Raw genomic sequence first — 22,924 nt, forward strand, 5'->3', positions numbered from 1 at the left:
CTGGGGGGTCCTGGGGTGTCCTGGTGGCTCCGGTGGGTCTGGGGGTGTCCTGGCGGGTCCCTGGAGGTGTCCCGGGCAGTCCTGGGGTCCTGGGGGTCCCGGTGGGTCTGGAGGGTCCTGGGGTGTCCTGGGGGGTCCCAGTGGGTCTGGGGGGTCCTGGGGTGTCCTGGTGGCTCCGGTGGATCTGGGGGTGTCCTGGGGGGTCCTTGGGGGTGTCCCGGGCAGTCCTGGGGTCCTGGGGGTCCCGGTGGCTCCGGTGGGTCTGGGGGTGTCCGGGGGTCCCAGTGGGTCTGGGGTGTCCTGGGGTGTCCTGGGGGTCCTGGTGAGTCTGGGGGTGTCCTGGGGGGTCCAGTGGATCTGGGGGTGTCCTGGGGGTCCTGGGGGTCCTGGTGAGTCTGGGGGTGTCCTGGTGGGTCCAGTGGATCTCGGGGTGTCCTGGGGGTCCTGGGGTGTCCTGGTGGCTCCGGTGGGTCTGGGGGTGTCCCGGGGGGTCCTTGGGGGTGTCCAGGGGAGTCCTGGGGGTCCTGAGGGTCCCAGTGGGTCTGGGGGGTCCTGGGGTGTCCTGGGGTGTCCTGGTGGCTCCGGTGGGTCTGGGGGTGTCCTGGGGGGTCCCTGGGGGTGTCCTGGGGAGTCCTGGGGTCCTGGGGGTCCTGGTGGGTCTGGAGGGTCCTGGGGGTCCTGGTGGGTCTGGGGGGTCCTGGGGTGTCCTGGTGGGTCTGGGGGTGTCCTGGGGGGTCCTTGGGGGTGTCCCGGGCAGTCCTGGGGTGTCCTGGTGGGTCCGATGGGTCTGGGGGAGTTCCGGGGAGTCCTGGGGGTCCTGGTGAGTCTGGGGGGTCCTGGGGGTCCTGGGGGTCCTGGTGGCTCCGGTGGGTCTGGGGGTGTCCTGGGGGTCCCAGTGGGTCTGGGGGATCCTGGGGTGTCCTGGTGGGTCCAGTGGATCTGGGGGTGTCCCAGGGGTCTTGGTGTGTCCTGGGGGTCCTGGGGTGTCCCGGTGGCTCCGGTGGGTCTGGGGGTGTCCCGGGGGTGTCCCGGGGGTGCCGGGGTGCCGGGGTCTCTACCCCCGCCCGGCGCGGGCGTCCCCGATGGCGCCCCAGACGTCGAACACGAACTCGTCCGGGAAGGCGAAATCCCCGAGCTGCGAGTCCAGCGCCTGCGCCAGCGCGTCCGGGTCCCCCGCGTCACGGCCAAGGTCAACCATGGTGGCGGCTGGGGACACGGGGACGTGGGACACGGGGGGACACACAGGGGACACCCAGGGGACACCCAAGGGACACCCAGGGGACACCCAGGGGACACCCAGGGGACACCCAAGGGACACCCAGGGGACACCCAGGGGACACCCAAGGGACACCCAAGGGACACCCAAGGGACACCCAAGGGACACCCAGGGGACACCCAGGGGACACCCAGGGGATACCCAGGGGACACCCAAGGGACACCCAAGGGACACCCAGGGGACACCCAGGGGACACCCAAGGGACACCCAGGGGACACCCAGGGGACACCCAGGGGACACCCAAGGGACACCCGGGGGACACCCAAGGGACACCCAGGGGACACCCAAGGGACACCCAAGGGACACCCAAGGGACACCCGGGGGACACCCAAGGGACACCCAAGGGACACCCAGGGGACACCCAAGGGACACCCAGGGGACACCCAGGGGACACCCAGGGGACACCCAAGGGACACCCGGGGGACACCCAAGGGACACCCAGGGGACACCCAAGGGACACCCGGGGGACACCCAAGGGACACCCAGGGGACACCCAAGGGACACCCAAGGGACACCCAAGGGACACCCGGGGGACACCCAAGGGACACCCAAGGGACACCCAAGGGACACCCAAGGGACACCCAGGGGACACCCAGGGGACACCCAAGGGACACCCAGGGGACACCCAAGGGACACCCAAGGGACACCCAAGGGACACCCAGGGGACACCCAAGGGACACCCAAGGGACACCCGGGGGACACCCAAGGGACACCCAAGGGACACCCAGGGGACACCCAAGGGACACCCAGGGGACACCCAAGGGACACCCAAGGGACACCCAGGGGACACCCAAGGGACACCCAGGGGACACCCAGGGGACACCCAAGGGACACCCAAGGGACACCCATGGGACACCCAAGGGACACCCAGGGGACACCCAAGGGACACCCAGGGGACACCCAAGGGACACCCGGGGGACACCCAAGGGACACCCAGGGGACACCCAAGGGACACCCAAGGGACACCCAAGGGACACCCGGGGGACACCCAAGGGACACCCAAGGGACACCCAGGGGACACCCAAGGGACACCCAGGGGACACCCAAGGGACACCCAAGGGACACCCAGGGGACACCCAAGGGACACCCAGGGGACACCCAGGGGACACCCAAGGGACACCCAAGGGACACCCAGGGGACACCCAAGGGACACCCAAGGGACACCCAGGGGACACCCAAGGGACACCCAAGGGACACCCAGGGGACACCCAAGGGACACCCAAGGGACACCCAGGGGACACCCAGGGGACACCCAAGGGACACCCAGGGGACACCCAAGGGACACCCAAGGGACACCCAGGGGACACCCAGGGGACACCCAAGGGACACCCAGGGGACACCCAAGGGACACCCAAGGGACACCCAAGGGACACCCAGGGGACACCCAGGGGACACCCAAGGGACACCCAGGGGACACCCAAGGGACACCCAAGGGACACCCATGGGACACCCAAGGGACACCCAGGGGACACCCAAGGGACACCCAGGGGACACCCAGGGGACACCCAAGGGACACCCAGGGGACACCCAGGGGACACCCAAGGGACACCCAAGGGACACCCAGGGGACACCCAAGGGACACCCAAGGGACACCCAGGGGACACCCAAGGGACACCCAAGGGACACCCAGGGGACACCCAAGGGACACCCAGGGGACACCCAGGGGACACCCAAGGGACACCCAGGGGACACCCAAGGGACACCCAAGGGACACCCAGGGGACACCCAGGGGACACCCAAGGGACACCCAGGGGACACCCAAGGGACACCCAAGGGACACCCAGGGGACACCCAAGGGACACCCAAGGGACACCCAGGGGACACCCAAGGGACACCCAAGGGACACCCAGGGGACACCCAGGGGACACCCAAGGGACACCCAAGGGACACCCAGGGGACACCCAAGGGACACCCAAGGGACACCCAGGGGACACCCAGGGGACACCCAAGGGACACCCAAGGGACACCCAGGGGACACCCAGGGGACACCCAGGGGACACCCAAGGGACACCCAAGGGACACCCAGGGGACACCCAAGGGACACCCAGGGGACACCCAGGGGACACCCAGGGGACACCCAGGGGACACCCAAGGGACACCCAAGGGACACAGAGCTCAGGGACACACGGGGACACCCAGGGGATGTGGGGACACAGGGGCACTCAGGCCATGGGGGACACTCAGGGGACACACAGGGGACATGGGACACATGGGGACACATGGGGACACACAGGGACACACAGGGGACATGGGACACATGGGGACACATGGGGACACACAGGGACACACAGGGGACATGGGACACATGGGGACACATGGGGACACACAGGGACACACAGGGGACATGGGACACATGGGGACACATGGGGACACACAGGGACACACAGGGGACATGGGACACATGGGGACACATGGGGACACATGGGGACACACAGGGGACATGGGACACACGGGGACACATGGGGACACACAGGGGACATGGGACACATGGGGACACATGGGGACACACAGGGGACATGGGACACATGGGGACACACGGGGACACATGGGGACACACAGGGGACATGGGACACATGGGGACACATGGGGACACACAGGGACACACAGGGGACATGGGACACATGGGGACACATGGGGACACACAGGGACACACAGGGGACATGGGACACATGGGGACACATGGGGACACACAGGGGACACCCAAGGGACATGGGGCACTCAGGGACATGGGGGACAGGGACACATAAGGGCCATGGGACACAGGGACACTCGGGACATGGGGGACGCAGGGATGCTCAGGGGACACCCAAGGGACACAGGGCTCAGGGACACACGGGGACACCCAGGGGATGTGGGGACACAGGGGCACTCAGGACATGGGGGACACCCAGGAGTCATGGGGGACAGGGACACACAAGGGCCATGGGACACATGGGGACACACAGGGACACACAGGGGACATGGGACACGGGGACACTCGGGACATGGGGGGCACAGGGACGCTCAGGGGACACCCAGGGGACACCCAGGGGACACCCAGGGGTCATGGGACACAGCGTTCAGGGACACACGGGGACACACGGGGACACTCAGGGGTCATGGGACACGGGGACACTCAGGGGCACATGGGGACACAGGGACACCCAGGGGACACTCAGGGGACACTCAGGGGACACAGAGCTCAGGGACACACGGGGACACCCAGGGGATGTGGGGACACAGGGGCACTCAGGACATGGGGGACACTCAGGGGACACACAGGGGACATGGGACACATGGGGACACAGAGGGACACACAGGGGACATGGGACACATGGGGACACATGGGGACACTCAGGGGTCATGGGACACGGGGACACTCGGGACATGGGGGGCACAGGGACGCTCAGGGGACACCCAGGGGACACCCAGGGGTCATGGGACACAGGGACACACGGGGACACACGGGGACACAGGGACACTCAAGGGACATGGGACACAGCGCTCAGGGACATACGGGGACACACAGGGGCCATGGGACACAGGGGCACTCAGGGGACACGGGGGGCTCAGGGACACACGGGGACACTCAGGGGACACTCAGGGGACACCCAGGGGACATGGGGGACAGGGACAGCCAAGGGACAGCCAGGGGCCATGGGACACGGGGTGCTCAGGGACACACGGGGACACACGGAGACACTCAGGGGACACCCAGGGGATGTGGGGACACAGGGGCACTCAGGACATGGGGGACACTCAGGGGACACACAGGGGACATGGGACACATGGGGACACACAGGGACACACAGGGGACATGGGACACATGGGGACACATGGGGACACTCAGGGGTCATGGGACACATGGGGACATATGGGGACACACAGGGGACATGGGACACGGGGACGCTCAGGGGACACCCAGGGGACACCCAGGGGACACCCAGGGGTCATGGGACACAGCGTTCAGGGACACACGGGGACACACAGGGGTCATGGGACATGGGGACACTCAGGGGCACATGGGGACACAGGGACAGCCAGGGGACACTCAGGGGACACTCAGGGGACACTCAGGGGACACTCAGGGACACACGGGGACACATGGGGACACCCAGGGGATGTGGGGACACAGGGGCACTCAGGACATGGGGGACACTCAGGGGACACCCAGGGGACATGGGACACATGGGGACACACAGGGACACACAGGGGACATGGGACACATGGGGACACATGGGGACACACAGGGGACATGGGACACATGGGGACACATGGGGACACTCAGGGGACATGGGACACAGGGACACTCGGGACATGGGGGACACAGGGACACTCAGGGGACACCCAGGGGACACCCAGGGGTCATGGGACACAGCGTTCAGGGACACACGGGGACACACGGGGACACTGAGGGGACACTCAGGGGACATGGGACACACGGGGACACACGGGGACATGCAGGGACACACAGGGGACATGGGACACAGCACTCGGGGACATTCAGGGACACACAGGGACACACAGGGACACACAGGGGACATGGGACACAGGGCTCAGGGACACACGGGGACACACGGGGACACACAGGGGACATGGGACACAGGGCTCAGGGACATTCAGGGACACACAGGGACATATGGGGACATGGGGACACTCAGGGGACACAGGGCTCAGGGACACATGGGGACACACAGGGACACACGGGGACACAGGGACACTCAGGGACACACGGGGACATTGAGGGGACACTCAGGGGACACACAGGGGACACAAAGCTCAGGGACACACGGGGACACACAGGGGCCATGGGATCCAGGGACACTCAGGGGACATTCAGGGGACACTCAGGGACACCCAGGGGACATCCAGAGGTCATGGGGACACCCAGGGGTCACTCGAGGGACACTCAGGGGACACTGAGGGGACAGCCAGGGGTCAAGGGACACAGAGGATACCCAGGGGACACTCAGGAGATGTGGGGACGCGGGGACAGGGGACACTGGGACACTCAGGGGACACTCAGGGGGCAGCCAGGGGTCATTGGGACATCCAGGGGACACTCAGGGGACACCCCAGTGTCCCCATGTCCTTACCCAGCTCGCTGTCCCCGATCCCCATGGCCCCATTGTCCCCAGCGCTGTCCCCATGTCCCCAGCACTGTCCCCATGTCCCCAGCGCTGTCCCCATGTCCCCAGCTCACCCAGCTCGCTGTCCCCGATCCCCATGGCCCCATTGTCCCCAGCGCTGTCCCCGTGTCCCCAGCGCTGTCCCCATGTCCCCAGCGCTGTCCCCATGTCCCCAGCTCACCCAGCTCGCTGTCCCTGATCCCCATGGCCCCATTGTCCCCAGCGCTGTCCCCATGTCCCCAACGCTGTCCCCATGTCCCCAGCTCACCCAGCTCGCTGTCCCTGATCCCCATGGCCCCATTGTCCCCAGCGCTGTCCCCATGTCCCCAGCGCTGTCCCCATGTCCCCAGCTCACCCAGCTCGCTGTCCCTGATCCCCATGTCCCCATGTCCCCAGCGCTGTCCCCATGTCCCCAGCGCTGTCCCCGTGTCCCCAGCTCACCCAGCTCGCTGTCCCTGATCCCCATGGCCCCATTGTCCCCAGCACTGTCCCCATGTCCCCAGCTCACCCAGCTCGCTGTCCCCGATCTCCATGTCCCCATTGTCCCCAGCGCTGTCCCCATGTCCCCAGCGCTGTCCCCATGTCCCCAGCTCACCCAGCTCGCTGTCCCCGATCTCCATGTCCCCATTGTCCCCAGCGCTGTCCCCATGTCCCCAACGCTGTCCCCATGTCCCCAGCGCTGTCCCCATGTCCCCAACGCTGTCCCCATGTCCCCAGCGCTGTCCCCATGTCCCCAGCGCTGTCCCCATGTCCCCAGCTCACCCAGCTCGCTGTCCCTGATCCCCATGGCCCCATTGTCCCCAGCGCTGTCCCCATTGTCCCCAGCGCTGTCCCCATGTCCCCAGCGCTGTCCCCATGTCCCCAGCGCTGTCCCCATGTCCCCAGCTCACCCAGCTCGCTGTCCCTGATCCCCACGGCCCCATTGTCCCCAGCGCTGTCCCCATGTCCCCAACGCTGTCCCCATGTCCCCAGCGCTGTCCCCGTGTCCCCAGCTCACCCAGCTCGCTGTCCCTGATCCCCACGGCCCCATTGTCCCCAGCACTGTCCCCATGTCCCCAGCGCTGTCCCCGTGTCCCCAGCGCTGTCCCCATGTCCCCAGCTCACCCAGCTCGCTGTCCCTGATCCCCACGGCCCCATTGTCCCCAGCACTGTCCCCATGTCCCCAGCGCTGTCCCCGTGTCCCCAGCGCTGTCCCCATTGTCCCCAGCGCTGTCCCCGTGTCCCCAGCTCACCCAGCTCGCTGTCCCCGATCCCCATGGCCCCATTGTCCCCAACGCTGTCCCCATGTCCCCAGCGCTGTCCCCGTGTCCCCAGCTCACCCAGCTCGCTGTCCCTGATCCCCATGGCCCCATTGTCCCCAGCGCTGTCCCCATTGTCCCCAGCGCTGTCCCCGTGTCCCCAGCTCACCCAGCTCGCTGTCCCTGATCCCCATGGCCCCATTGTCCCCAGCGCTGTCCCCATGTCCCCAACGCTGTCCCCATGTCCCCAGCTCACCCAGCTCGCTGTCCCTGATCCCCATGTCCCCATTGTCCCCAACGCTGTCCCCATGTCCCCAGCGCTGTCCCCATGTCCCCAGCTCACCCAGCTCGCTGTCCCCGATCCCCATGGCCCCATTGTCCCCAGCGCTGTCCCCATGTCCCCAGCGCTGTCCCCATGTCCCCAGCTCACCCAGCTCGCTGTCCCTGATCCCCATGGCCCCATTGTCCCCAACGCTGTCCCCATGTCCCCAGCGCTGTCCCCATGTCCCCAGCTCACCCAGCTCGCTGTCCCCGATCCCCATGGCCCCATTGTCCCCAGCGCTGTCCCCATGTCCCCAGCGCTGTCCCCATGTCCCCAGCTCACCCAGCTCGCTGTCCCTGATCCCCATGGCCCCATTGTCCCCAGCGCTGTCCCCATGTCCCCAACGCTGTCCCCATGTCCCCAGCTCACCCAGCTCGCTGTCCCTGATCCCCATGGCCCCATTGTCCCCAGCGCTGTCCCCATGTCCCCAACGCTGTCCCCATGTCCCCAGCTCACCCAGCTCGCTGTCCCCGATCCCCATGGCCCCATTGTCCCCAACGCTGTCCCCATGTCCCCAGCGCTGTCCCCGTGTCCCCAGCTCACCCAGCTCGCTGTCCCCGATCCCCATGTCCCCATGTCCCCAACGCTGTCCCCATGTCCCCAACGCTGTCCCCATGTCCCCAGCGCTGTCCCCGTGTCCCCAGCTCACCCAGCTCGCTGTCCCCGATCCCCATGTCCCCATGTCCCCAACGCTGTCCCCATGTCCCCAGCGCTGTCCCCATGTCCCCAGCGCTGTCCCCGTGTCCCCAGCTCACCCAGCTCGCTGTCCCTGATCCCCATGGCCCCATTGTCCCCAGCGCTGTCCCCATGTCCCCAGCGCTGTCCCCGTGTCCCCAGCTCACCCAGCTCGCTGTCCCTGATCCCCATGGCCCCATTGTCCCCAGCGCTGTCCCCATGTCCCCAGCGCTGTCCCCATGTCCCCAGCGCTGTCCCCGTGTCCCCAGCTCACCCAGCTCGCTGTCCCTGATCCCCATGTAATTCTCCAGCAGATCGTCCACTTTGGCCACCGCTCGCTCCTCGAACGCCGACGGCTGGGACAGGGACAGGGGGACAGGGTCAGGGGGACAGGGACAGGGGGACAGGGACAGGGGGACAGGGACAGGGGGACAGGGACAGGGGGACAGGGACAGGGGGACAGATGGGGGGGTTCCCCCTGTCCCCCATGTCCCCCATCCCCTGTCACCCCCATCTCGCCCATCCCCAGTGTCCCCCATGTCCCCATGTCCCCCCCAACCCCCATGTCCCCCATGTCCCCCCATCTCCCCACGTCCCTGTGTCCCCCCATGACCCCCATCCCCCTGTGTCCCCCATATCACCATGTCCCCCTATGTCCCCATGTCCCCCCATGTCCCCATGTCCCCCCAATCCTCCTGTGTCCCCCATGTCCCATGTCCCCATGTCCCCATGTCCCCCACATATCCCCCCATGTCCCACATCCCCCTCTGTCCCCTCATGTCCCCATGTCCCATGTCCCCCAAGTCCCCATGTCCCTGTGTTCCCCCATGTCCCCCCGTGTCCACCCGTGTCCCCCCATGTCCTTCCCATCCCCCATGTCCCTGTGTCCCCCCATGTCCTTCCCATCCCCCATATCCCCGTGTCCCCCCATGTCCCCCATCTCCCTCTGTCCCCCCATGTCCCCCCCATCCCCCTGTGTCCCCCATGTCCCCCCAGCCCCCATGTTCCCCCATGTCCCCATGTCCCCCCAATCCCTCTGTGTCCCCCACGTCCTCTCATGTCCCCCATGTGTCCCCCATATCCCCTCATGTCCCCATGTCCCCTCATGTCCCCATCCCCCCCATCCCCCTCTGTCCCCCCATGTCCCATGTCCTCCACGTCCCCATGTCCCTGTGTTCCCCCCATCCCCCTGTGTCCCCCATGTCCCCCCAAGTCCCCATGCCCCCCATATCCCCCCATGTCCCCATGTCCCCCCAATCCCTCTGTGTCCCCCCATCCCCCATGTCCCCCCATGTCCCCCATGTCCCTCTGTCCCCCCATGTCCCTCTGTCCCCCCATGTCCCCATGTCCCCCTCATCCCCCTGTGTCCCCCATGTCCTCCATCCCCCCATATCCCCCAATGTCCCCCATGTCCCCCCCATATCCCCCAATGTCCCTCTGTCCCCCCCATATTCCCCCACGTCCCCCATCCCCCCATATCCCCCAATGTCCCCATGTCCCCCCCAGCGTCCCCATGTCCCCCCATATCCCCCAATGTCCCCATGTCCCCCCATATCCCCCAATGTCCCCATGGCCCCCATGTCCCCCCATGTCCCCCATCCCCCCATATCCCCAATGTCCCCATGTCCCCCTATATCCCCCATATCCCCCAATGTCCCCATGTCCCCCCATCCCCCCATATCCCCCAATGTCCCAAATGTCCCCAATGTCCCCATGTCCCCCCATCCCCCCATATCCCCCAATGTCCCCATGTTCCCCCCTCCCCTTATATCCCCCAATGTCCCCATGTCCCCCCATATCCCCCAATGTCCCCAATATCCCCCCATCCCCCCAATGTCCCCAATGTCCCCATATCCCCCTATATCCCCCATATCCCCCAATGTCCCCATGTCCCCCCATATCCCCCAATGTCCCCAATGTCCCCATGTCCCCCCCAATGTCCCCATATCCCCCAATGTCCCCATATCCCCCAATGTCCCCATGTCCCCCCATATCCCCCCATATCCCCCAATGTCCCCATGTCCCCCCATATCCCCCCATATCCCCCAATGTCCCCACGTTCCCCCCTCCCCTTATATCCCCCAATGTCCCCAATGTCCCCATGTCCCCCCCAATGTCCCCATGTCCCCCCATATCCCCCAATGTCCCCAATATCCCCCCATCCCCCCATATCCCCCAATGTCCCCAATGTCCCCATGTCCCCCCCAATGTCCCCATGTCCCCCCATATCCCCCATTGTCCCCAATGTCCCCATATCCCCCAATGTCCCCATGTCCCCCCATGTCCCCATGTCCCCCCCAATGTCCCCATGTCCCCCCATGTCCCCATGTCCCCCCCAATGTCCCCATGTCCCCCCATGTCCCCATGTCCCCCCATGTCCCCATGTCCCCCCCAATGTCCCCATGTCCCCAACGTCCCCACCTGCTCCTCCAGGGTGGGGGGTCCCCGTGAGCGCAGCCTCAGGGTCCCCCGGCCGCTCCCCATTTGGGGGGGGCCCCCCCCGCGCCCCCCCCCGTCCCGCGGGGCGATCCCGTCTGTGGGGACAATGGGGACAACGGGGGATTATTGGGGTCCCCCCTTGGGGTCCCCACCCCCCCTCAACCAACCGCACCCCCCCAGCACCCAAAAGGGGGAGGGAAAAGGTTTGGGGGGGGCCACATTGGTATTGGGGTCCCCCTGTGTGTGTCCCCCGCCCCCCATCAGGTTTTGGGGTCCCCCCCCATTTTGGGGGTCACGGCAGCACCGGATGCCTGGGTCCTCCCAGCTCTGGGCGGGCTCCCAGTGCTCCCAGTTCCCCCAGTTTGAGCTCCCAGCTCCCTCACTTGGTCTCCCAGTTCCCCCCGTTGGGCTCCCAGTGCTCCCAGTTCCCCCACTTGGGCTCCCAGTTCCCCTCATTGGGCTCCCAGTGCTCCCAGTTCCCCCAGTTTGAGCTCCCAGTTCCCCCAGTTTGAGCTCCCAGTTCCCTCACTTGGGCTCCCAGTGCTCCCAGTTGGGCTCCCAGTGCTCCCAGTTCCCCCACTTGGGCTCCCAGTTCCTCTCATTGGGCTCCCAGTGCTCCCAGTTCCCCCAGTTTGAGCTTCCAGTTCCCCCACTTGGGCTCCCAGTGCTCCCAGTTCCTCCACTTGGTCTCCCAGTTCCCCCAGTTGGGCTCCCAGTGCTCCCAGTTCCCCCAGTTTGGGCTCCCAATGCTTCCAGTTCCCCCAGTTTGAGCTTCCAGTTCCCCCACTTGGTCTCCCAGTTCCCCCCGTTGGGCTCCCAGTGCTCCCAGTTGGGCTCCCAGTGCTCCCAGTTCCCTCAGTTTGGGCTCCCAGTTCCCCCAGTTCCCCCACTTGGTCTCCCAGTTCCCCCAGTTTGGGCTCCCAATGCTCCCAGTTCCCCCAGTTTGAGCTCCCAGTTCCTCCACTTGGGCTCCCAGTGCTCCCAGTTGGGCTCCCAGTGCTCCCAGTTCCCCCAGTTGGAGCTCCCAGTTCCCCCACTTGGGCTCCCAGTGCTCCCAGTTGGGCTCCCAGTGCTCCCAGTTCCCCCAGTTTGAGCTCCCAGTTCCTCCACTTGGTCTCCCAGTTCCCCCAGTTGGGCTCCCAGTGCTCCCAGTTCCCCCAGTTTGGGCTCCCAATGCTTCCAGTTCCCCCAGTTTGAGCTTCCAGTTCCCTCACTTGGTCTCCCAGTTCCCCCAGTTTGTGCTCCCAGTGCCCCCAGTCGCCCCAGTGCTCCCAGTGCTCCCAGTTCCCCCAGTGCCCCCAGTCCCCCCAGACCCCCAGTGCCCCCAGTGCTCCCAGTGCCCCCAGTTCCCCCAGTGCCCCCAGTCCCCACAGTCCCTCCCAGTCCCTCCCAGTCCCCCCAGTCCCCCCAGTCCCCCCGCAGTGCTCCCAGTGCTCCCAGTCCCCCCAGTGCCCGGTGCTGACCGAACGCCCACCGGGGCTCGGTGAGCTCCCAGTCCCCCCAGTCCCTCCCAGTGCTCCCAGTCCCCCCAGTCCCTCCCAGTGCTCCCAGTGCCCGGCGCTGACCGAACGCCCTCCGGGGCTCGGTGAGGCTGAGGGCGAAGCTGCTCCCAGTCCCTCCCAGTCCCTCCCAGTCCCTCCCAGTCCCTCCCAGTCCCCCCAGTCCCTCCCAGTCCCTCCCAGTCCCCCCAGTCCCTCCCAGTCCCTCCCAGTCCCTCCCAGTCCCCCCAGTCCCTCCCAGTCCCTCCCAGTCCCCCCAGTCCCTCCCAGTGCCCCCAGTGCTCCCAGTCCCTCCCAGTCCCCCCCAGTCCCTCCCAGTCCCTCCCAGTGCTCCCAGTCCCTCCCAGTCCCCCCCAGTCCCCCCAGTCCCCCCGTGCCCGGTGCTGACCGAACGCCCTCCGGGGCTCGGTGAGGCTGAGGGCGAAGCTGCTCCCAGTCCCTCCCAGTCCCTCCCAGTCCCTCCAGTCCCTCCCAGTCCCTCCCAGTGCTCCCAGTGCCCGGTGCTGACCGAACGCCCGCCGGGGCTTGGTGAGCTCCCAGTGCTCCCAGTGCTCCCAGTGCTCCCAGTCCCCCCAGTGCTCCCAGTCCCTCCCAGTCCCTCCCAGTCCCTCCCAGTGCTCCCAGTGCTCCCAGTTCCCCCAGTCCCCCCAGTCCCCGGTGCTGACCGAACGCCCTCCGGGGCTCGGTGAGGCTGAGGGCGAAGCTGCTCCCAGTCCCTCCCAGTCCCCCCAGTCCCTCCCAGTCCCCCCAGTCCCCCCAGTCCCTCCCAGTCCCCCCAGTCCCTCCCAGTCCCTCCCAGTCCCCCCAGTCCCCCCAGTCCCTCCCAGTCCCCCCAGTCCCCCCAGTCCCCGGTGCTGACCGAACGCCCTGCGGGGCTCGGTGAGGCTGAGGGCGAAGCTGCTCCCAGTCCCTCCCAGTCCCTCCCAGTCCCTCCCAGTCCCTCCCAGTCCCTCCCAGTCCCCCCAGTGCTCCCAGTCCCCCCAGTCCCCCCAGTGCCCGGCGCTGACCGAACGCCCTGCGGGGCTCGGTGAGGCTGAGGGCGAAGCTGCTCCCGCGCGGCAGCTCCTTGAGCATCCGGGCCACCTCGAAGTGGCGCGCGCCCACCAGGCTGCGCCCGTCGATGGCCTCGATCATGTCCCCCACCGCGATCTGCGGCGTCCGCGCCACCACGCTGCCCTCGCGGATGCGCTGGGGACAACCAGGACACCACGGGCTCACCACAGTGTCACCACGGGGTCACCGTGACAACCGGGGTGTCCCCTGGTGTCCCCATGTCCCCCTATTGACCAGGAACACCCCTTGGTCTCCTCCACCCCCATCCCCACACCGATTGGCCAACGCCTGTGATGTCCCCATCCCCATGTTGACTTGGTCAACGCCTACAATGTCCCCATGTCCCCCTATTGACCAGGGACACCCCTTGGTCTCCTCCACCCCCATCCCCACGTTGACTTGGTCAACGCCTACGATGTCCCCATGTCCCCCTATTGACCAGGGACACCCCTTGGTGTCCTCCATCCCCACATTGACTTGTCCACCATCTCCAATGTCCCCACATCCCCCTATTGACCAGGGACACCCCTTGGTCTCCTCCACCGCCATCCCCACGTTGACTTGGCCAACGCCTATGATGTCCCCATGTCCCCCTATTGACCAGGGACACCCCTTGGTCTCCTCCACCCCCATCCCCATGTTGACTTGGTCAACGCCTGTGATGTCCCCATATCCCCCAAGTCACCAGGGACATCCCTTGGTGTTCTCCATCCCCACATTGACTTGTCCACCATCTTCAATGCCCCCATGTCCCCCTATTGACCAGGGACACCCCTTGGTCTCCTCCACCCCCATCCCCACATTGACTTGTCCACCATCTCCGATGTCCCCACGTCCCCCTATTGACCAGGGACACCCCTTGGTCTCCTCCGCCCCCATCCCCACGTTGACTTGGTCAACGCCTACGATGTCCCCATGTCCCCCTATTGACCAGGAACACCCCTTGGTCTCCTCCACCCCCATCCCCACATTGACTTGGCCAACGCCTGTGATGTCCCCATGTCCCCCTATTGACCAGGAACACCCCTTGGTCTCCTCCATCCCCATCCCCACGTTGACTTGGTCAACGCCTACGATGTCCCCATGTCCCCCTATTGACCAGGAACACCCCTTGGTCTCCTCCACCCCCATCCCCACATTGACTTGGCCAACGCCTGTGATGTCCCCATGTCCCCCTATTGACCAGGAACACCCCTTGGTCTCCTCCATCCCCATCCCCACGTTGACTTGGTCAACGCCTACGATGTCCCCATGACCCCATATTGACCAGGGACACCCCTTGGTGTCCTCCATCCCCACATTGACTTGGGAACCTTCTGAGATGTCCCCTCAACAACCAGGGACACCCCTTGGTGTCCTCCATCCCCACACTGATTGGTCAATGTCTGTGATGTCCCCATCCCCATGTTGACTTGGCCAATGTCTACGATGTCCCCATGTCCCCCAAGTCACCAGGGACACCCCTTGGTGTCCTCCATCCCCACATTGACTTGTCCACCATCTCCAATGTCCCCATGTCCCCCTATTGACCAGGGACATCGCTTGGTCTCCTCCACCCCCATCCCCACGTTGACTTGGTCAACGCCTACGATGTCCCCATGACCCCCTATTGACCAGGGACACCCCTTGGTGTCCTCCATCCCCACGTTGACTTGGGAACCTTCTGAGATGTCCCCTCAACAACCAGGGACACCCCTTGGTCTCCTCCACCCCCATCCCCACGTTGACTTGGTCAACGCCTACGATGTCCCCATGTCCCCCTATTGACCAGGGACACCCCTTGGTCTCCTCCGCCCCCATCCCCATGTTGACTTGGCCAACGCCTACAATGTCCCCATATCCCCCTATTGACCAGGAACCCCCCCTGGTCTCCTCCATCCCCATCCCCACGTTGACTTGGCCAACGCCTGTGATGTCCCCATCCCCATGTTGACTTGGTCAACGCCTACGGTGTCCCCATGTCCCCCTATTGACCAGGGACACCCCTTGGTCTCCTCCACCCCCATCCCCACGATGACTTGGTCAACGCCTACGATGTCCCCATGTCCCCCTATTGACCAGGGACACCCCTTGGTCTCCTCCACCCCCATCCCCACGTTGACTTGGTCAACGCCTACGATGTCCCCATGTCCCCCTATTGACCAGGGACACCCCTTGGTCTCCTCCACCCCCATCCCCACATTGACTTGGCCAACGCCTGTGATGTCCCCATCCCCATGTTGACTTGGTCAACACCTACAATGTCCCCATGTCCCCGTGTTGACCAGGGACACCCCTTGGTCTCCTCCATCCCTATTCCCACGTTGACTTGGCCAACGCCTGTGATGTCCCCATCCCCACGTTGACCTGGCCACCGCCCGCGGCGTCCCCGCGGTGTCACCTTGATGAAGGCGTATCCGGCGCCGTTGTCGGTGATGGTGAGCCCCAGCGCCTCCTCGGACTTGAGCAGCCGCACCTCCTTGCGCTGCCCGCGCGTGTGGGCGAAGATGAAATCCTCCAGCCCGATCTGCCCGCCCAGCAGCCGCTCCATGTCCACCCGGTGCGTGTTCAGCGTGCAGAACATCACCTGCGGCCACCGGGACGTCGGGGACGCCGCGGGGGACGTGGGGACATCGCGGGGGACGTGGGGACATCGGGGATATTGGGGGCATGGGGGATATTGGGGGCATGGGGGACAGGGGGATATTGGGGGCATGGGGGATATTGGGGGCATGGGGGACATGGGGATATTGGGGATATTGGGGATATTGGGGACATGGGGGATATTGGGGACATGGGGTATTGGGGATATTGGAGACATGGGGTATTGGGGATATGGGGTATTGGGGATACTGGGGACATGGGGTATTGGGGACATGGGGATATTGGGGACATGGGGATATTGGGGATATTGGGGATATGGGGTATTGGGGACATTGTGGACATGGGGACATTGGGGACATGGGGATATTGGGGATATTGGGGATACTGGGGACATGGGGGACATTGGGATATTGGGGATATTGGGGACATGGGGGACATTGGGACACCGCTGGGGATATGGGGACACTGCTGGGGATGTGGGGACATTGGGGATATTGGGGATATTGGGGATATTGGGGATATGGGGTATTGGGGACATGGGGTATTGGGGACATTGTGGACATGGGGATATTGGGGACATGGGGTATTGGGGACATTGGGGATACTGGGGACATGGGGGACATTGGGATATTGGGGACATGGGGGACATGGGGACACCGCTGGGGATATGGGGACACTGCTGGGGATGTGGGGACATTGGGGATATTGGGGACATGGGGATATTGGGGATATTGGGGACATGGGGATATTGGGGATATTGGGGACATGGGGGACATGGGGACACTGCTGGGGATGTGGGGACATTGGGGATATTTGGGACATGGGGATATTGGGGATATGGGGACATTGGAGACATTGGGACACCGCTAGGGACGTGGGGACATTGGGGATATTGGGGGCATGGGGGACATGGGGATATTGGGGACATGGGGTATTGGGGACATGGGGCATTGGGGATATTGGGGATATGGGGTATTAGGGACATTGTGGACATGGGGACATTGGGGACATGGGGATATTGGGGATACTGGGGACATGGGGGACATTGGGACACCGCTGGGGATATGGGGACACTGCTGGGGATGTGGGGACATTGGGGATATTGGGGACATGGGGATATTGGAGATATTGGGGACATTGGGGACATTGGGACACCGTTAGGGACATGGGGACATTGGGGATATTGGGGGCATGGGGGACATGGGGATATTAGGGATACTGGGGACATGGGGTATTGGGGACATTGGGGACATGGGGACATTGGGGACATTGGGACACCGCTAGGGACGTGGGGACATTGGGGATATTGGGGGCATGGGGGACATGGGGATATTGGGGACATGGGGTATTGGGGATATTGGGGATATGGGGTATTGGGGACATTGTGGACATGGGGACATTGGGGACATGGGGATATTGGGGATACTGGGGACATGGGGGACATTGGGACACCGCTGGGGATATGGGGACACTGCCGGGGATGTGGGGACATTGGGGATATTGGGGACATGGGGATATTGGGGATATTGGGGACATGGGGGACATTGGGACACCGCTGGGGATATGGGGACACTGCTGGGGATGTGGGGACATTGGGGATATTGGGGACATGGGGATATTGGGGATATGGGGTATTGGGGACATTGTGGACATGGGGACATTGGGGACATGGGGATATTGGGGATACTGGGGACATGGGGGACATGGGGACACTGCTGGGGATGTGGGGACATTGGGGATATTGGGGACATGGGGATATTGGGGATATGGGGACATTGGGGACATTGGGACACCGCTAGGGACGTGGGGACATTGGGGATATTGGGGGCATGGGGGACATGGGGATATTGGGGATACTGGGGACATGGGGATATTGGGGACATTAGGGACACGGGGACATTGGGACACCGCTGAGGACGTGGGGACAACGGGGATATTGGGGGCATGGGGGATATTGGGGATATTAGGGACGTGGGTTATTGGGGACATTGGGACACCACTGGGGACACTGGGGATATTGGGGATACGGGGGACATGGGGATATTGGGGATATTGGGGGACATGGGGATATTGGGGATATGGGGACATTGGGGACATTGGGACACCGCTAGGGACGTGGGGACATTGGGGATATTGGGGGCATGGGGGACATGGGGATATTGGGGACATGGGGTATTGGGGACATGGTGGATATGGGGACACTGGGGACAGTGGGACACTGCTGGGGATGTGGGGACACTGCTGAGGACATGGGGACACTGCTGGGGATGTGGGGACACTGCTGGGGACGTGGGGACAACGGGGATATTGGGGGCATGGGGGATATTGGGGATATTAGGGATGTGGGGACGTGGGGACACCACTGGGGACACTGGGGATGTTGGGGACATGGGGATATTGGGGATACTAGGGACACGGGGTATTGGGGACATCGTGGACATGGGGACATTGGGGACATTGGGACACTGCTGGGGACGTGGGGACATTGGGGGCATTGGGGATATTGGGGATATGGGGCACGTGGGAATGTGGGGACATGGGGACACCACTGGGGACGTGGGGACATTGGAGATATTGGGGACATGGGGACATTGGGACACTACTGGGGACATTGCGGACACTGCTGGGGACATTGCGGACACTGCTGGGGACATGGGGGCATTGGGGATATTTGGGATATTGGGGACGTGGGGATATGGGGGACATGGGGACATCACTGGGGACACGGGGACACTGGGGATATTGGGGACACGGGGATGTGGGGACATGGGGATATTGGGGACATGGGGGACATGGGGATGTGGGGACATGGGGACACCACCATGTTCTCCACGACCCCATCCCCCATGGGTGCCCCAAAGCCCTCTGCATCCCCCACCCCCCCCATCCCCATAGCACCCATGGGTGCCCCAAACCCCTCTGGGTGCCCCACCCCCCCAATCCCCCCAGCACCCCTGGGTACCCCTACCCCCCACCCCCCCATCCCCATAGCACCCATGGGTACCCCAAACCCCCCAATCCCCCCAGCACCCCAACCCCCCCACCCCCCCAATCCCCCCAGCACCCCTGGGTACCCCACCCCCCCATCCCCATAGCACCCATGCGTACCCCACCCCCCCCACCCCCCCCACCCCCCCATTCCCATAGCACCCATGGGTACCCCAACCCCCCCATCTCCCACCCCTCCCAATCCCCCCAGTACCCTGGGTACCCCACCCCCCCATCCCCATAGCACCCATGAGTACCCCAACCCCTCCACCCCCCCACCCCCCCCAACCCCCCCAACCCCCCCAATCCCCCCAGCACCCCAACCCCCCCACTCCCCCATCCCCCCAGCACCCCTGGGTACCCCAACCACCCCCACCCCCCCAATCCCCCCAGCACCCCGAGCCCCCCCCCCCAGCACCCATGGGTACCCCACCCCTCCCATCCCCATAGCACCCATGGGTACCCCAACCACCCCCACCTCCCCATCACGCCCACCCCCCCACCCCCCCAATCCCCCCAGCACCCCTGGGTACCCCACCCCCCCCATCCCCATAGCACCCATGGGTACCCCAACCCCCTCACCCCCCCATTACCCCCACCACCCCTGGGTACCCCAACCCCCCCACCTGCCCCCATCCCCCCCATCCCCATAGCACCCATGGGTACCCCAACCCCCCCACTCCCCCCAACCCCCCCAGCACCCCTGGGTACCCCCCCCCCCATCCCCATAGCACCCATGGGTACCCCAACCCTCCCCATCCCCCCATCCCCATAGCACCCATGGGTACCCCAACCCCTCCATCCCCCCACCCCCCCAACTCCCCCAAACCCCCCCGACTCCCCCCCCCAGCCCCCCCCCCAGCACCCATTTGTACCCCACGCCCCCCATCCCCATGGCACCCCTGGGTACCCCAACCCCCCCAATCCCCCCATCACCCCCACCCCCCCAATCCCCCCAGCACCCCTGGGTACCCCACCCCCCCCCCCCCCCCGGTCCCCCCCCACCTCGCTGGCGGGGATGCCGAAGGCCTGCCCGATCTTGCCGTAGAGCTGGCGCACGTTGCTGAAGCCCTCGACCCGGCCCGTGGGGCTGCCGTGCGCCAGCTGCGTGTGGAACACCAGGGGGGGCCGCAGCGCGGGGGGGGGCAGCCCCGGGGGGGGCCCCGCGGGGTCCCCGCCCCCGCCAGCGGCACCTTGGGGGTCCCCGGGGGTCCCCGAGCGCCCCCCGCCGGACTCTTCGTTCTCCACCAGGGGAGGAGGCTTCTTGCGGCGGCCCAGCCCCAGCGGCATGGGGGTGGTGGGGGCTGGGGGACACGGGGTGAGAGGGGGACACGGGGGACATGGGGGACAAGGGGGACATGGGGGACATGGGGGACATGGGGGACATGGGGGGAGTGGGGGACATGGGGGACATGGGGGACATGGGGGACATGGGGGGAGTGGGGGACATGGGGGACATGGGGGACATGGGGGACATGGGGGACACGGGGGACATGGGGGACATGGGGGGAGTGGGGGACATGGGGGACATGGGGGGAGGGGGGGACATGGGGGACACGGGGGACATGGGGGACATGGGGGAGTGGGGGACATGGGGGACACGGGGGACATGGGGGACATGGGGGACAAGGGGGACATGGGGGGAGTGGGGGACATGGGGGACATGGGGGACATGGGGGACATGGGGGACAAGGGGGACATGGGGGACATGGGGGGAGTGGGGGACATGGGGGACATGGGGGACATGGGGGACATGGGGGACAAGGGGGACATGGGGGACATGGGGGGAGTGGGGGACATGGGGGACATGGGGGACATGGGGGGAGTGGGGGACATGGGGGACATGGGGGACATGGGGGGAGTGGGGGACAATGGGGAAACTGAGGCACGGGGGTGCAGGGGGTGGTGGGTGCTGGGGGACACGGGGAGGACTGAGAGATGGGGGGACAATGGGGACAATGGGGGGAATTGAGGTACGGGGGGCTGGGGGATAATGGGGGACTGGGGGACAATGGGGGGGCTGGGGGACAATGGGGGGAGTGGGGGACAACGGAGGGCTGGGGGACAATGGGGGGAGTGGGGGACAGTGGGGGGCTGGGGGACAATGGGGGACTGGGGGACAATGGGGGAAACTGAGGCACAGGGGACTGAGGGACAATGGGGGGACTGAGGCACAGGGGGGTGGGGGATAATGGGGGGACTGGGGGACAATGGGGGGAGTGGGGGACAATGAGGGAAACTGAGGCACAGGGGACTGGGGGATAACGGGGGGACTGGGGAATAATGGGGGGAGTGGGAGATAATGGGGATACTGGGGGATAATGGGGATACTGGGGGATAATGGGGGGACTGGGAGACAATAGGGACTGGGGGATAATGGGGGGCTGAGGCACAGGGGGGACTGGGGGATAACGGGGGGACTAGGGGACAATGGGGACAATGGGGGACAATGGGGGGAGTGGGGGACAATGGGGAAACTGAGGCATGGGGGTGCAGAGGGTGGTGGGTGCTGAGGGGACATGGGGGGGAGTGAGAGATGGGGGGACAATGGGGACAATGGGGGACAATGGGGGAAACTGAGGCTCGGGGGGCTGGGGGATAATGGGGGACTGGGGGACAATGGGGGGCTGGGGGACAATGGGGGACAATGGGGAAAATGAGGCACGGGGGTGACTGGGGGATGATGGGGGGACTGGGGGACAATGGGGACAGTGGGGGACAATAGGGGACAATGGGGACACTGAGGCATGGGGGGGACAATGGGGGACAATGGGGGAAACTGAGGCATCGGGGGGTGGGGGACAATGGGGACAATGGGGGACAATGGGGGTCAATGGGGTTCAATGGGGAAACTGAGGCACGGGGGGGTGGGGGACAATGGGGGGGCTGAGGGATAATGGGGGGACTGGGAGACAATGGGGGGACTGGGAGACAATGGGGGACACTGAGGCACGGGGGGGTGGGGGACAGTGGGGGCAATGGGGGGACAATGGGGGCAATGGGGGGACCCTGAGGCCCGTGACACCACCCCGGCCCCGTTGGCCCCGCCGGCCCCACAGGGGGCGCTGCGCCCGGGACGCCCGCTCCCGCCCCTCAGGAAACACCGACGCGGGGCTCCGCTTCCCCCCCCATTCCCGGGGCCCGGGACCCCGCGTGGGTTCCCCCACCCGCCCCGGGCCCCCCCGGCCCCGCTTCCCCCCCGGATCCCCCCCGGTTCCCCCCGGTTCCCCCCGCTCACCGGCCGGACCCTCTCGCCGGGCTCTACTGCCGGAGCAGCACTTCCGGGAAGGCGGGGCCAAACCGCGGTCGGACCAATCACCGCCCCCACCCACGCAATGCCAGCCAATGGGAGACGCGAACGGGGGAAACGAGCTGAGGGGGCAGGAAAGGGCGGGGCCGCTCCCACACCCCTGCTCGGGGCATGGGGAGCGGCAGCCCGGCCGCAGCCAATCAGGAACGAGGATTCCGAGTGGCGGCGGCGTGGGGGTGTGGTCAGAAAGGGGGCGTGGCCACCCGGGGGGGCACGGTCATGCAGGGGGCGTCGCCAGACAGGGGGCGTGGCCAGGCAGGGGGCGTGGCCAGAGATGGGCAAGACCAAGAGGAGCGCGGGGGGGGTGCGGGGATTAAATATCCCCCCCTCCCACCCCGGAGTGTACCAGCCCCTCATTTTGGGGGTCACAGCCCCTAAGGCACCCCCTGGGTGGGGAGGGGTCACCCCCCGTCCCATCTCCACGGTGCCAAAT

At 65.8% G+C, this 22,924-nt stretch overlaps 1 protein-coding gene across 1 annotated transcript; it reads right to left on the minus strand.

Moving 5' to 3' along the window:
- Nucleotides 1-963: 963 nt before the first annotated feature.
- On the minus strand, nt 964-22,522 carry GIPC1 (GIPC PDZ domain containing family member 1). The gene is made up of 7 exons (XM_071800679.1): nt 22,420-22,522; nt 20,187-20,485; nt 15,991-16,176; nt 13,565-13,745; nt 11,041-11,153; nt 8,894-8,975; nt 964-1,206 (listed from the first exon to the last, which is right to left on the minus strand). Exons 2-7 carry the CDS (start codon nt 20,469-20,471, stop codon nt 1,055-1,057), a joined length of 999 nt encoding a protein of 332 aa, XP_071656780.1. The 5' UTR covers nt 20,472-20,485; nt 22,420-22,522; the 3' UTR covers nt 964-1,054.
- Between the last annotated feature and the right edge of the window lie 402 nt (nt 22,523-22,924).

This window comes from Patagioenas fasciata, chromosome 32, assembly GCF_037038585.1.
Source record: "Patagioenas fasciata isolate bPatFas1 chromosome 32, bPatFas1.hap1, whole genome shotgun sequence".
Taxonomy (NCBI): Eukaryota; Metazoa; Chordata; class Aves; order Columbiformes; family Columbidae; genus Patagioenas; species Patagioenas fasciata.